The 15,337-nt window shown below is 38.0% G+C and overlaps 1 protein-coding gene across 2 annotated transcripts in view; it reads left to right on the forward strand.

The window, feature by feature from the left end:
• Positions 1-14,583, forward strand: part of APOO (apolipoprotein O) — a 28,669-nt gene extending 14,086 nt beyond the window's left edge. For both annotated transcript variants that reach the window (XM_015620224.2, XM_015620230.3), the window contains exons 7-9: positions 3,101-3,208; positions 11,306-11,401; positions 14,263-14,583. In XM_015620224.2, the coding sequence (XP_015475710.1) occupies positions 3,101-3,208; positions 11,306-11,374 (177 nt within the window). In that variant the 3' untranslated portion in view covers positions 11,375-11,401; positions 14,263-14,583. The remainder of the gene's footprint in view (positions 1-3,100; positions 3,209-11,305; positions 11,402-14,262) is intronic.
• The last annotated feature ends 754 nt before the right edge of the window (positions 14,584-15,337 follow it).

The following is a 15,337-nucleotide window of genomic DNA, read 5'->3' on the forward strand; positions in this document are numbered from 1 at the left end:
GGGAGGTTTGTTTCTGTCTCACTTGTATTTAAGACTTTACAATGGAGAGTTGGAAATAAACACAGCAGAATTTGTGATTATATTTGTAGTTGAGGTCCAACACTTTATTAATCTGGAAGTAAAAAATTTTATTTCCTTAAAATTTATTAATTCCTAAGTAAAGTTGTAGCAACAGAGTTCATCATTGATAGTTTTCAGACAAAAATGATCTAACTGAAGATGGAAGACATTTATTAACTCTTGGTTTTTTCCCTGGTTTAGTAAAATAATCTAATAAATAAGAGATCACAAATTCTAAAAAATCACAAATTTGTAAGGGATTTATTTTCTCACTGCCAGTATTACTATATTTTTAATAACTTTCAACAGAAGGTCAGACTGTATATGTAGTAGGGGAACTGAATTTAATGCTAAAGCTTCTTTTATTCTGGTGGAACCCTACTTAGTGTTTGGAAATGGTACTGCTTTCCAGCTAATCATAATATATTCAAAATACTTTACATTTACTGTGGGTCATCTCCCATCTGGAAAGAACTTTCCATTATGTAGTTATTTAAATCACACTAACATTAGAATTAAATTTTGTCCTTTGTTATTAGAACCTTTCAAATTTTACTGAAATACTGTGTGTTATGCTTTCATTCTTCTTGAAAGAAAAAAAGCTTCCTGATGTGCCAGTTTTGTTGGTTTGACAGAAAATCACATTACTTCTGTCTTTTGAACCTATACCTTGTCCCTACAAGCTCAGTTCAGTCTGTAAGGCATAAACAGCTGTGCTGGCACAGCTGAGAGCAGGATTTCAGGAGCTGTTTGTTGGAAAGCAGGAGTCAGGGTCACTTGATCCATGTTCACTGACAAATGCTCGTGAAATGGCACTGACTGCTTTGTTAATAGTGTAAATGTAGAAAAACCAGTGGATTCTCAGTTTAGTTTCTAGAACGTAGATGAAGAATTGCTAATTAATATTCTGTATGTGTGTAATTCTGTGTAACATCCAGTATAGTCAGCAATGTGTGCTCATGGTGCTGTGTGGCATATTAGGCCTTGGAGACCATGGGTGCTACCCCAGTGGTGCCCAGTATGGGTGTTGGTGGCCCATAGTCACCTCAAACTTTCAGAATCCCTGTTGAGAGCCACTCAGTCTGACTTTTAAACTTGTTAGTTCAAACTTTAGCATACAAACCTGCTTACAGTGCATTCAACAGCAATCGTATTTTAGCATGGTCACCTTGTAGCTTGCACTTCCAGTCTGCCTAGAGCTGTATTTTTCAGCTGTGAGAGTGTCTGTGGGTCCTGGCTCTTGGGAAGTTTGTGCTCTGGTGAAACATTGGTTTTGGCAGACTGAGCTGTCTGGGTTGCTGTACCTTGTGATGTAGCCACTTAGTCCAGCGACATGAATGACCAGTTTCTCTTGTAATGCAATTCATAGATCACTTGGTCATATGAATCCTATAATAAGAATATTTTTAAGTTTGTACTGTTAGGCATTTAGTGTGGTTTTAAATATTTTAATGGAGTATTTTTAAGCAGAAAAAAAAAAAAACAGCTTAAGGAAAGTTGTTTTTTCTCATGTTGATAGCTGTGTCTTCAGTAATATTGCAGACAAAACCAGCATTTTGTTTATTGTGATTATTTTTCAATCCTGGTAGGTTTGTACTGTTTGCACAAGGGACCACCATCTTCTTAGATGAGCTAGCTGATTTGTTGAAGTGCTAGAGAATGAACACTTCTGATACTGAAAAACAAAATTACTGTCTATATTTGTAATATTTAAATTGTGCAGTTTTGGATTTAACTGGTTCACTTGATTTGATGCTTATCAGTTTCAGCTATAGAGAAATCGGAGTGCATCCAACAGACTTGTTTAAACCAAAGCAATTGGTCAGATACGGTGACAAAAAAGATACTTTGTATTTAAGCCTACATTTTGGATTTAGTTGTGGAAGTGTAGTTTCTGATTTGGGTTTGTTTTCTTTTAATTCTAGTTATACAATAGCCTCTTTTTTAAGGTAGGAAGCACATGGTATCTGCCCAGAAGCACATCCTTGTACCATTGTGTGGTAACTGGTGTAATCAGTCTTGCTGATTACAGATCAGACAAACAAGGGGAAGTGGCTCTTCACACCATGTGTACCCCACAGTGGAACCACTTGGCACAGGGATGCTAAAAATTTGTACTTCCCCTTGAACTCCATGCCAGAAATTCATAGAAGGGAAATTCCTTGGGCCTCTTTGCATGCATAAAAATCACCTCTGGCTCAGGAAATCTCTGAACAGTGAATTGATGGAGACTGGAAGAGACTTAGAGATGTAGTTAAGAAACTTTTTCAGAAACACCAGAAAACTGTTTTAGGAACATTTATGTTTGCCCTGTTCTCAGAGTTCACATTTTGTGGCTTTGCCTATAAATATAGCCTTTTGCTATAGAAGATAGAGAAATACCTTTTTAATTCTTGATTTCATAAGTTTTTTAGTTTAATAGCTGTTTAGTCGGACAAATTGTCCTTTTTGGTGTTCGTCATACAGAAACAGATAGTGATAATGAAAGTCAGTATAGACCTGAACCTGGCTGTAAAAAACTAACACTCTTTAGTTTTAAAGGGTGCTATGGATATTACAATTACATGTCACATAAGGGACAGGGGATACTGTTTTATTAGACTTAGGGCCTTTTCCTGTCATAAAATAGCTGTTGGTGAAATATAGCAAGTACAGTCTTTCCTAGCTGTGTTGCATTTTGGGAGTTGACAACCCTAAGTGGGTTGTCAAAATATAAATAGGTATGGTCAAATTAAGAAATACTTTGCATATGTTAATTATGTTGAATGTCAAATACTAAGAAAACCAGGATTGTTTCCACACAGCGTCATTCCTCTTCTCTTTGTACAGATGTATATTCAGGTAGTCTTCAGACAGCTTTTTAGCACATTATTTTTTCTTATTTCTCATGTGACATTATTTTCCAAAATGTCTATTAATGCTGTACATTGTGAGCTTGAACAGGAAGAGTTAAGCATCTCATTTTTCCACTTGAATAAGAAGCAAGGCAATATTCCCCAGGTTATTGAGTTCATGCTTTCTAAAAACTTATGTTTCAAAGGTTGCTGGCACACAGCTGTATGACTGGAGTCTTCAAGGATATATTGCTGTAGAAGCTCTTTGGAAGGATAATCCTAAGAAGAAGAAATCAGGGGAAAAAGATGATAAGGTAAGAACTCTGAGGAAATTGATTTCTTAATTTACCACTGCCTTTTCAGACAAAAAATAATTATGAACAACAGTGGTTTTGTTCAACAGTTTGCAATTTGGCCTGTATTTATTGAAAAGAAATCCTTCATTCTCTCTTTCTAAGCTGTGGAAAAGCATTAGGCTTACTTCCAGATAAACTTTCAGAAATGCTGTTTGGAAGTTTTGTTTGGTATAATCTGATATAGATAAGCAAACAGTTCTAGTAAATATATGTAGATGGCTTAGTGAAGCATAGGGTGAGAGACTGGAGAAGCAAGTTGATTAAATGTGTGCCAGGGAAAGCCTGGAAATTAAGGTTTTTAGGGTTTTTTTTAGCTGCTGCTTAAAGAAATAAAAGTTCAAGTGTGTAACATAAAGTTTATGTGGTTTTAAATTCATTTCTAAACTCACAGTGACTGGGAGAGAGGTGTTTTGGAGACAAAATTGCACTTGGATAGACTTTGGGGATGGGACCAAGTTCCCTTGGTAGGGCTGGGTGTAGGACTAGTTCCAAACAAGCTGGGCTGGAGAAATGCTCATGTCCTGGGAGTTGCTGCATCTTCTGAGAGTGAAGAGTTTCATCAGTGGACACTCATCCTATATTGGCCCAAGACGCTTAAATAAATGAACTTGAATAAACAAAGGTTAGTTAATCGCTCTCTATCTACCTTCCTTAAAACCTAGCCTGTCAAAAAGAAACTCAAAAAAAGAGGCAGTGTTAAAATATTTCAGAAAGACAAACTGACAACATTAATAAAAAATAGCTGAAGTTTTTCTTTTGTTGTATCTCAGGCTTTCAAAAGGGAACACGTGGTAGTTATTGGAAGGCAAAAACTTTCAACACTTTCATCTTACTATAAGGCTTATTCAAACACTTGCTACCTCAGCAGAAAAAGAAACAGCATGCAGAATTACAGAGACCACTAAGTAAACACTTACTTTTTTCTCTTCCTCCTTGCAGAATCTTTAAATCACACCCCTTAGTTGCCAAAACATGTTACTTGCACAGAGGAGCAAAATGTCCATTGATGGGTGTTCTTCAAAAGTTCATCTCATTGTTCAGATACTGTTCAGTGTGAACTGTTGCTGGGTAACTTGATGGATTAGACAAGGTACAGAAACCCTGTTACTACAGTGAAGAAACAGTATTTGATCTCTTGATGAAATTGCCTTCATTGCCCATGTTCATTGATCTCTTACCACTGAGGCAAGCAGCCTTACTTTGTCCTCTGAAGTTCCTAAAGAGGGTCTTGTCTCCCTGCTGGGCAGAGAAGTTGAACAGCAGCTGTAAGAAGTCACATGCTTTTGTCTAGAGTGGGGACTGAGAAATGATTCTAATGGAGAAAGTTTGCTCTGAAGCTTCCTTTGGCCTGGATTGGTGAAACCATACAAAATACGTAATTGAGAATTCTAGTGGGTAGAAATGGGTTTGTTTTAGGTTTGTTTCATATGGAAATAATCATACAGATTATTAGTGCAACCAAATCAGTATCAGCTTTTCAAGCAGAACAATTTCTGTTTAAGTTCTATTTTTTATTGGAGGCTTTTACTCATATAGAAGTGTCATGGATGAAAATGCTTTTAACTATCATATACTGAAATTGGCAAAGCATTCTAGGATAGATTCTGTGACTCCTGTCTTAATTTGACAACCTTGTGAAAGAATTTGGTTGCTTTTGTATACATATTTCTTATTGTTGTTCTAGGCAGCTAGATTCCTGAACTAGTGAAGACAGGTCTAAATGTTACTCTTGAATTGTTTTTGCAGCAGATGTAACCCATTTCATGAAACTGTGCCAGAGCAAAAGATGTTATTTTTGTTTTTGTGACATTTACTCCAGCATTTTCCTGTTGCTACACAAAGGATTCTTGCAAATAGTCAAACAATATATGGGTGGCTCTTCTTGGCTTCTGTTAATTTGTTACGTTGCTCATAATTTGTTTGATAGTCATAGGTACCACAGCTGTGCATAACTTCATGTTTGTGCAGCAGTAGGTCATTAAAATAAATGTGGTATGATAATTTTCTGAAGGTTTTATGAAACAAAAACCTCTGCCAAATTGAGGTCATATCAACTGAATTCTGAGTTCTGCCAAGAAAGATGAATTCTGGAACCTTCAGTGCCTACATTTCAAAACACTGGCTGCAGCCCCTCCATATGGCAAAGTCAATCAGATAAATGTTTTTAATATGCTGTTTAAGGACACAGCTCTTCAGAATGTCAGGCTAAAATCCCTCTGCTTAAATTGAAGCATAAAGAAAAACAATTTCCTTCTCTTAGTTCTCACTCTATTTTGTCTCTATACTACTCAAAGACTTTTGCTGTATTTTTAACAATTTTGGGTTCTCTCTGTTCCAGCAACACTGAATTGGGAACCCCTCGTTTTTAGTGAAGTGACCGAATTGTGTAAAACTAGAACAGCACTACAGCTCTAAATACACTCAGCCCTTATTCCTTTCTTCTTGTGTTTGCTCTTTCCCACTTTGCCCCAACTAGTAATGAGATCTCACAGAAAAACTAATTTCCCTCTCAAGTTCAGAGACTGATAGAAACTTTTATGGCATATTACTTGGTTTTCATTCCTGTCTGGTGTGCTGATGGACACCACCAGTGACTTAACCATACTAATATATGATACATACAATTTTTAAATGCCTATGATTTTATTACACATATATTATTACACCTATATATATTTTAAATATATTTAAAATCTGTCTCTATGGCAATCTCTGGTATTATCTAAGTGCTAGCTGATTACAGAAAATCTCCGGGTGCAAAGAGGGCTCAGCTTTAGATGATTTTCTGTACTTGCTCGGAACAAGTGTCAAGGAAATTGTGGACCAGAACTTTCCACACCTGAAATCTCTGTTGAAAATTGTGGTGTTGGTGTTTTGACTGGGGAGCCTCACCATCAGCATCACAGATTGTGACCATAACAAACCTTAAATTGTGTTTTAAGAGAGTTCTAAAGTCACATATATTTTGGTCATCTTTTAAAATGCAACATAAGCAGCTGAGAGAGCTTCTTTCTCTAGAAAATACTTGTCAGGCTTGGCTTTGGTTGGTTCTGAATAGGCAGGCAAAAGTTTGGTCATCTCATCTAAAAGATAAACATCTACTTCTGGCAGAAAATGCTATTTCCTGTCACACGCTCTCCTTTTATTGTTTGGTAGTAAGAACAAAAACAGTATGAAACTTGTAAGAAATATTACTTCTTTTGGAATGGATCCTTAGTATGGGCAGTGGGGAATTTAGATGTGCTAGAAGTGGAACGGACAAAAAGAATGTACTCTGCAAAAAGTTGATCTCTCTAAAGGCAGTTTAGAGATTTTTGAAAGTACTTCATATTTCTGTGAGAAGTTCAAGGTCAACTTAAAAGAAGTTACTGATTGACTGGGGGAGGAAGAATATGGTAAGGCAGTGATGTTCTCTTTATTCCAAGCAATACATTACAAACAAAAGGGGACAGAAGGTAAATCATTAATCTGTGAGCCCAGGTGAGCCTTTGTGTTTCTTTTGCAATTGTTTTGGGTTTTTTTTCTGGTGGCCAAACTTTCCTTTTCAAGAGTTTCCACATGCATGAAAGATACGTACCTGTCTTATGTACTTTTGAAGTTATAATTTCTAAGAGTAGTGTAAAAGGGTCTGGCCATCTGCAAGGTTTCTGAGGCAGCAACAGAAACTTCTGCACCTGGCTTGGCTTTAACGTAAGAGAAAGAGGCACCACACATTTGGGGGTTTGACATTTAGCTAGTTTGCTTTGGGGTGTTTTTCTTTGTATGGAAGGAAAATTTCCAGAGTAATTGTGGTGGGTTTTTTGCAAAGTTTGTTGTTTAAAGTTCAGGTCTCAATGTATCTCTGTTAGATACTGCATGAGCTAAGTTGGGGTGTTTTTGAATCACTCATGTACTGAAACGGTACAGTCCCTTTGGTTCCTGTGTTGTTTTTAATTCCAAATAACAATTATTTTTTTTTTAATCCCAAGGAATCCCAATGTATGGAACATTTTATAATGAGTGTATTATAGAGTTTTCTTATCAGTCACCTTTCACTTGAAACAATCAGACACGCAAGAATGCACATTATTTTCTCTTCTGCTATGGGATAGAGCTCTGATGTGTGAACTCCTCTGGCCACCCAGATTAGTTATGGGGTGGTTGTGTTGAGCCAGAAAGTAGAAAGACTGTCTTGAATATGCGCCTGCTTCTGATTATGAGAGGGCACCCTGTCACAAAGGAAGTCTGTCTTCTGAGTCATTGATCTGAACAGATTCTTTGCTTCTGACTTGATTTTGAGAATGCTGGAGGACTTTGGCACTTTTTTGTAAAATTATGTGCCTGTGCTACAGGAAGTCCTTTTCTGGCTAGCTCACATTACTGCTTGAGCTGTCTTACTTGGGCTCACTATTTACACAGTGGGCATATAAAATGCATGGAGTTAAAACCTTCTTAATTGCTAGTTCAGCAAATGACTTTGTGTGAGGAATGATAGTCTATCAGTGGATTGACTTGTATGAAGTAACTCAGGCTGAATAGTTTTACTGAAGGCAAGCCCTGTGATGAGATCTCATGAGCTCATAGAAACAAAGGAATTTAGTAAGGCCCCTCTTCTCTTGTGTATGTGTGTGTGCTGCTTTAGATTGCTTTCCTCTTTCAGGATATTAAAAAAAAAAAAAAAAGCTTACCTGGACGATAATTGCTTTTTACATGTTAAAACAAGAAACTGGAAAAACACAGGCTTCTCTGTGAGTAGCTTATTTTTAGTTCATTTGTTCAGGATTGAGTAAACTCCGAGATGAGGCATCATTAGTCAGATTATTCATTGTAAATTTTAGTAAAATGTTGTAACTTAAAAGTTCCTGTACAGGCAAATGACAGAGTAGATTATTATTTTGAAATGGGTGTGGTTTGTGGATGTGATTTCCTCTACTATGAAATATCCAGGGTAGTAATCAAAACAAAATGGGTTTTTGAAAGAAAGAATTACCTTTTAAAGGTCTTGCTAGCCTTTTTTTTTAATAAGACATTTAAGACATGTCTTCATAATTGAATCTTGATATAATGAATCTGTATCTCCAGCACAGCATATGCAGCATCACACAGACTTGGTGCCTTTATTGTGTTTAATTGATAATATATAAATTTAACCCATTTTTTGACATATTTTCCAGTCTCTTTTAGCTTCTTTTGCTACATTTTCCATTTCACATTTAGTATTATAGAATCACAGAATGATTTGGGATGGAAGGAATCTTAAAGATAATCTAGTTCCAACCCCTTGCAGGAACAACTTCCACTAGACCTGGTTGCTCCGAGCCCCATCCATCCTGGCCTTGAACACTTCCAGGGATGGGGCATCAACAGCCTGTGCCAGTGCCTCATTACCTTCACAGCAAAGAATTTCTTCCCAATATCTAATCTAAGTCTGCCCTCTTCCAGTCTGAAGCCATTCCTACTTGTTTTGTTGCTACAGGCCCTTCTGAAAAGTCCCTCTCCAGCTCCCTTGTAGCCCGCCTGGAAAGCTGCTAAAAGTTTTCCCAAAGCCTGCTCTTCTCCAGGCTGAACAATCCCAACTCTCTTAGCCTGTTTTTGTAGTGAATTGTTAAAAAACAATATGATCACAAAGACTCTCAAATTAATTAAAGTTAGAAAGTAGTATGATTATTATTTACTGGTGGGTGGCATGGGGGTCCTCCCCAAAAGGCATGACTGCACCAAACAAGGTTCTCTTCCCTCTAGTTATTTCCCAAAATCTTGCATACAATACACGTGCATAACCCCAGCACGTCCCATCCCCATTCAGTATTAAAGTGAGGATATTAGTCCTTCATGTGTGTGCAGTTCTTCTCTTGAATTGGGTCAGTGGTCTCGAATTGGGTCAGTCATCTTCAAAGGATGAAATCAGGAAAGTCTTCATTGGGTCTCTGTGACACTCTGGCACCATCCAAGGCCCCCTGCTTTGTGATTTGATAGAGAGTCCAAGTGCTGGCCATTGTTCTCACTGGTTTCAATCTGTTCTTATAACGGTTCACTTACTCCACTTTCTTCTGTGAACAAGCTCATAATAGCAAACAATATGACAATTAGCTCTGGCTTAAGCATCTAATAATCATTAACCTACCATCGGCTTATCCGACTTGCATCTTGGTCATTTTAAGTTGCTTCTAACTCTTATCTAAAATCTTAACTATTCAAAAATCATGATTCAGTAGAATGGTGCTCCAGCCCTCTTCATCTCCCAGGATCATGTCCCTGGCCTCCTCTGGACTTGCTCTGACAAGTCCACATCCTTTGTGTGTCACGGGCCCTAGAGCTGGATACAGCACTCCTGGTGGGTCTTCCAAGAGCAGGGCTAACCTGCTGCCCACACTGCTTTTGAAGCAGCCCAGGATGTGGTTGGTTTCTGGGCTGCAGGGGCACATTTCTGGATCACATTGAGTTTTTCATCAGCCAGCATCGGCAAGTCCTTCCCCCCAGGGCTGTTCTCAATCCATTCTCTGCCCAGCCTGTGATTGTGCTTGGGATGACCCAGGTGCAGAATTTTACACCTGGCCTTGCTGAACTTTATGAGGTTGGCATGGGCCCACTTCTCAAGCCTGTCACGGTGCCTCTGGATGACATTCCTCTCTGCAGCATGCTGACTGCACCTCACAACTTGGTGTTGTTGGCAGACTTGCTGTGGGTGCCCATGATCCCACTGTCCTTGCTGCTGACAGAGATGTCAGTGCCACCCAGCACTGAGCCCTGAGGACACCACTCGTCACTGGTCTCCACTCGGACATCAGACTGTTGACTACAACTCTGAGTGTGACCATCCAGCCAATTCCTTATCCACCAAGTGGTCCCTCCATCAGATCAATGTCTCCAGTTTAGAGGCAAGGATGTTCTGCAGGACACTGTCAAGTGCTTTGCACAAGCCATAGGTGACATCAGTTACTCTTCCCTGTCTATCTACTGCTGTGACCCTTTTGTAAAAAGCCACCAAATTTGTCAGGCACACTTTGCCATTAGTGAAGCCATGTTGGTTGTCATAAATCATCTCTTTATTTAAGTCATATTGGTTAAAATAACCTTCTAGAATAAAGAGGAAATGACATTTAATTTCCATGTGTAGAATTTAAGAACAATTGAGGGTGGGTGCCACCTCTGATTATTTCACCCAACCCCCTGTTCAAAGCAGAGACAGTTTCAAAAGTTAGATTTGGTGGTTCAAGTCTTATGTGGTCATATCCTGAATATTTCCAGGGTTGGAGATTTAGAAAATTCTCTGGAAAACCTGCTCCAGTGATTGGTGGTGTGATACATTTATAATTTTTTTGGTCTTTGTTCTAAGAGAAATTTTCCATGGTCCTCTGTCCTTTTATCCCTGTCCTTTGGATGTGAACCTCTGAGAAGAACCTGGCTCTTCCAAATATGTCAGTGCCCATTAAGAAATTGTGGATAGGAATTAGGTTCCTCCTTTGTATGGTCCTCACAAGTCTGAACAGATCCTCCTCTCAGCTTGTCCTTGTATGTGCTTCAGTCCCCAAGCCATGTGTGTGGCCCTTTAAGTATTTTTTATTTGATATCTATTTAAAGCTGTAATTAAATGCATGTTTGTTATAGCATCTTGGCAAATAGATAGACCAGACCCTGTAACAAGCTTCTCTTCATTCTTTGATTCTGTCACTGATGTTGGGGAAAGTGTGAGAACACCCTCTAAAAGGATATGTGCTAAAAGAGGCCTATTGTATAAATCCACACAGATTTCAGAGAATGCAAAATAGCAACTACTCTGTGGGTATTCATCCTCTGTTATTAATACAGGCAAAGTGATTAAATTAAAGCACTTCTGTTGAAAATACTTGCTCTTTCAAATCCTTTGATTGTTTGGCTAACTACAGGAAGCCTAAAGTTTAGAAAGAGTTTGATAGAAGATCGCATTTCAGTGTATTATCCTGAATTAGTCTCATGAATCACTTGGTTTTGTGAGATATTTATTTTTCAGCTTTTGAAGAGGGTTTCTGTTCTGGTAAAAACATTAATCATGGATAGTCTCAGTTGAAACGTTGTGCACATTTTTTCTTCCTCAAGGGTGATGCAGTGGGTGACAAGCCCCTGGAAGTCCATGCTGCTTCAAATAAAGAGCAAACCAAGAAGTAGAATGCTACATCACCTGGCATCAAACAGGTAAAGGATAAAGACTGGTAATAGTTTGTGGCTAAGCAGCAGATTAACTTGGAGGAATGGAACATTTTCAAGTTTGACTTGTAGTTTTCTTCATAATGATTAGGAGAGTGTGGACAGACAATTTTATTTGTCCTAAAATTTGTCAAGAATATATGTGCCCCCTAACACTATTTAAGTTAAGAAATCTAAACTCTTCATCTTTAGAGCATAACAAGTAAATATCTGCTTGAAGTGTTCTGAATTAATTGAGGAAAGCTTTGTGATTGTGGTGTTGGTTGGTTTTTGCCTTCCCTTTCCCTTTCCATTTCCCTTTCCCTTCTGCCTCCCATACCAAAAACCACTTTGCCTTCTTTGTCATGCTTGTACAAATATTAGGGTAGGGAAAGAAACATCTTCCCTGCTGATAAGTTTTCTCTAAGGATTTGTGAGTGCCATGGTACAGCACTGCCTTACAGGCTGTAAAAGTCTGTAATGTGCCTGACCTTTCATGTTAATGCAGCTTCCACACGAGTCCTGTTGGGAACAAACGATGGAGGAAATGAAGGCAGCATTTTCCAGGCTCTCCAAGGCAGAAACTCCAGTTGAGATACCAGTTCTGGCTTGGCCTCAGGGCTGTGTTCTAAACTCCTATGGTTACAGTTTCTAGAAAAGCAAAACAAAAACATCCTCTTGACTTTTTAATAAAGGTTTGGTTTCATTGGATAGAAACTGCTCTGTATTTGAGGATTATTACAAATAATTATAATGTAATTTGACATCATTTAGTGCAAAATGTCAGATGTCTGCTCTGTTATCAGTTGATAAAGAATGTTTCTTCTGAACATGTTTTCTACTTGCTTCTCTTTGTCCTGTATTATTTTTGCATGACATTAAAAACTTACTTTTTATCAGAAAGTGATCCTGTCATTATGGGGACTATCATCATTTTTGTATGCAGTATTCCATTTACCAGAAAAAATTGATTTTTTTTCCTTACTGCCAGTTGTGTAAATGGAGTCCAAGTCTGGCCAACTGGCATCAATTTTTTTCCATGCATCAGCATCAGTCACATATGCTTGCAGATGTGGTGGAATGCACCCACCTGCTGGGCAGCAGCATTCCACTGTTACATGGGCAGCTTTAAAAGAAAACCTAGTTTTTAATGCTAGCTCCCTTGAAGTGTTTTTAATTGCTATTGCTAATTCTTACAGCAGCAATGTGAGCTTGTTGACTGGCTGATGTACTGAGTACCTTAGCTTTCCCTTTAGTGCTATGAATATAGTCTTTAAGAATACATATTTTACAAGTAGCTTGTAAGATAGTAATTTAAAATAAAAATTTAAAAAATAATAGGAGGATTTTTTAAGGGTTTTGGGGTTTTTTTCTGTAAAGAATTCTAAGAGAGCTGAGAGGAAGAAAAGCCTCTCTGAAATTCACTTAAATATTGTTATGCTTATTGTTGACTAGGACAGAGCTACTAAATTATAAAAAACCAAGAAAACTGAACTTTTGTTTGTGACACTGTACAAATATCAAGGTTAATTACAGACAGAAATCCATAAATAGGTTTTATTTTCTTTTAGAATTTCTTGCTATGAGTATAATTTCTATTAGGACTTTATTAGCTTTTTTAAATGTCAGCCTTTTGCTTCAGGCACATTTTCTTTGTTCACGGAAGGTTTTAAGAGAGCGAAGATAAATTGCCCAGGAGTTGGAAGTACCTGGGTGCTGTTGGTTTGAAACCTACGTGCTTCACCTCATGTTGTTTCTGGAGGAGGCACATGACGGGAACTGCTGTATTTTTGACTTGGGGCAATCAGATGGTGAAAGTTCAATTTGGTATCAAGTTCAGCTGTTCTGCGGGGGTGGCAGTTTGTTACTTGTGCTTGAAATCAAATCCAGTCATTTAACTCCATACCCAAGTCCAGATGTTATGTTGGGTTTCTGATCCCAGAGGTTGGAGAACATTGCTGTGATCTTTGAAAAGACATATTTTTTAAAATTCTGGATGAGATCAGTCCCGAAAGTCTCACTGCATTTTCAACTGTTGGTAATATTCCTAGTTGAATGTGGTTGCTAAAATAAAGACAGTCTCATTTCCTTAATGATTTGCTACAACATGGGTCTCTGAACTGTGAATGGTCAGCCAAGGACAAAATCATATTGGATTGAAGACAACAACATATTTCTCTATTCCAAAAACCAGCAGCATTGCACCTCCTTTATTTTTGTTTGTTTGTCATCAAAAATTATATGCAAACTTCAGCTCAAACCACATCCCAGTGTAGAAAAAGCAAGCTTTAATTTTATCCAGCTGTTGTGTTTAGGAGTTGCATGGAAGTGACAGAGTTTTGTGTTTTTCCATGAAGGTAGCATATCTCATTTTCACTGTGTTCCAGATCTATATTTATGTAATTCCATTTCTTTGAGTTCAATTGCCCTAGTCTTACACCAGAGTAAATAAGATTAAGAAAACATGCATTTGATGGGAATTTAAAAGATTTCTTTTTGAGAAAGTTGGTTTATTATACAAGATTCCAGTTGGTGTTTGGTTGTTTGAAGTGTTCTCTTCGTCTTTCCATTTAGTTCAACTATGGGAATCGAGTTCCCTAGAACAGACATCAACATTAGTGCTTTAATGTCATTAATATGAAGTTAAATGTCTCTACTGCAAAATGTCAGTAATGTGAAGAGTTAAATATCTCTACTGCAAACAAATTGGTATTGAGAGTGTTCCTCAAACAGATTTTGATCAACTTGCCACATCAAAGAAAAAAGTTTTGATTGCACTTTAAAAATGAAAAGGCCTGTGATAAATTTAATTCTGCTTTCTCCCTGCTTCCCTCTCCCCCTTAATCTCTGTCCCCTTTCTTTGGTTATAGGTGAATAAAAATATAGATATGAGCAACAATTTCCCAAGAAAAAGATGAAAACCATCTGAATCCATTTTGAATGTGACTAATCTGCCTTTGCCTCAGGACAGTCTGGTGATCTGCTGCTCGGGCTTCTGGTATGGCTTCTGTGAATGGACACTACATGTTTTGGGTCAGTCTTGAGACTTCATCCTCTGTTCTGCAGTGGGAGTCAAGTCTGTCCATGTTTGTCCCATTGCAGGATCAACATTTCAAGTAGCAAGTCTCAAAAATCCTTCGGTCTCTTTATTATTTATATATAAAATAAAATTCCAGTTACAGAAAATGGTCCATTTTTTCCCCTCTTCCTGTCTTCTTTAAACTCACGGATGTGATGTTTGCACAATCTGAGACGTTCTTGAGGCGGTGTTGACAGTGCCTGTATTTTCCACCAGCAAGGAAAGCTGACAGTAGTAGGATGTTTTGGCTAACATGAGCTCACAGAATTGGGAATGGGAACAATTACAATGACTCTTGTGTTTTGTCTAAGTCCCCCGCCTCCTTTCTATACAAGTCCTCTGCCTCATCAGTGCCAGCAGGAGGTGTGTAATGAAGCATCTGTGAGTTCCTGTCTGGTGGATGGATGGGAATGGAGCTGTTAATGCTTGTTCTTGTTTTTGCTTGAATGCACAGCACAGTGGGAACCAGAACTTTACCGTGGTGGGAACCAGCTACAGAGTAATTGGCTGTTTCCTTATTCCCAGCCAGGGGAGGGGAGGAAAATGTGATGTGGAGGGAAATACAAAAGGATTTCTAGCATTTTGAAATCTTTGCACAATAAAGCCCTTTCATCATTTCTCATTTCCACGATCTCTCTTTTGGGGCTTGATGCATTACAAGTTACTGTAATCCAAGTAGTTTAGAGCATTTAAAGCTGTGTTGGTGAGCCTTAAATTGATGCTCCTTAATTAATCAGAGAATATGAGGAATTGGGGAAGGATAAGATGAAATTCATTTTTGTATGATACATTAATTTGCTAAAAAGAGCAGGGAACAAAATGCAAAGTAAATCAGATTCAAAATGTTTTTAAACATCTTTGTTATT

The sequence above is a fragment of the Parus major genome, chromosome 1 (assembly GCF_001522545.3).
Source record: "Parus major isolate Abel chromosome 1, Parus_major1.1, whole genome shotgun sequence".
NCBI lineage: Eukaryota > Metazoa > Chordata > Aves > Passeriformes > Paridae > Parus > Parus major.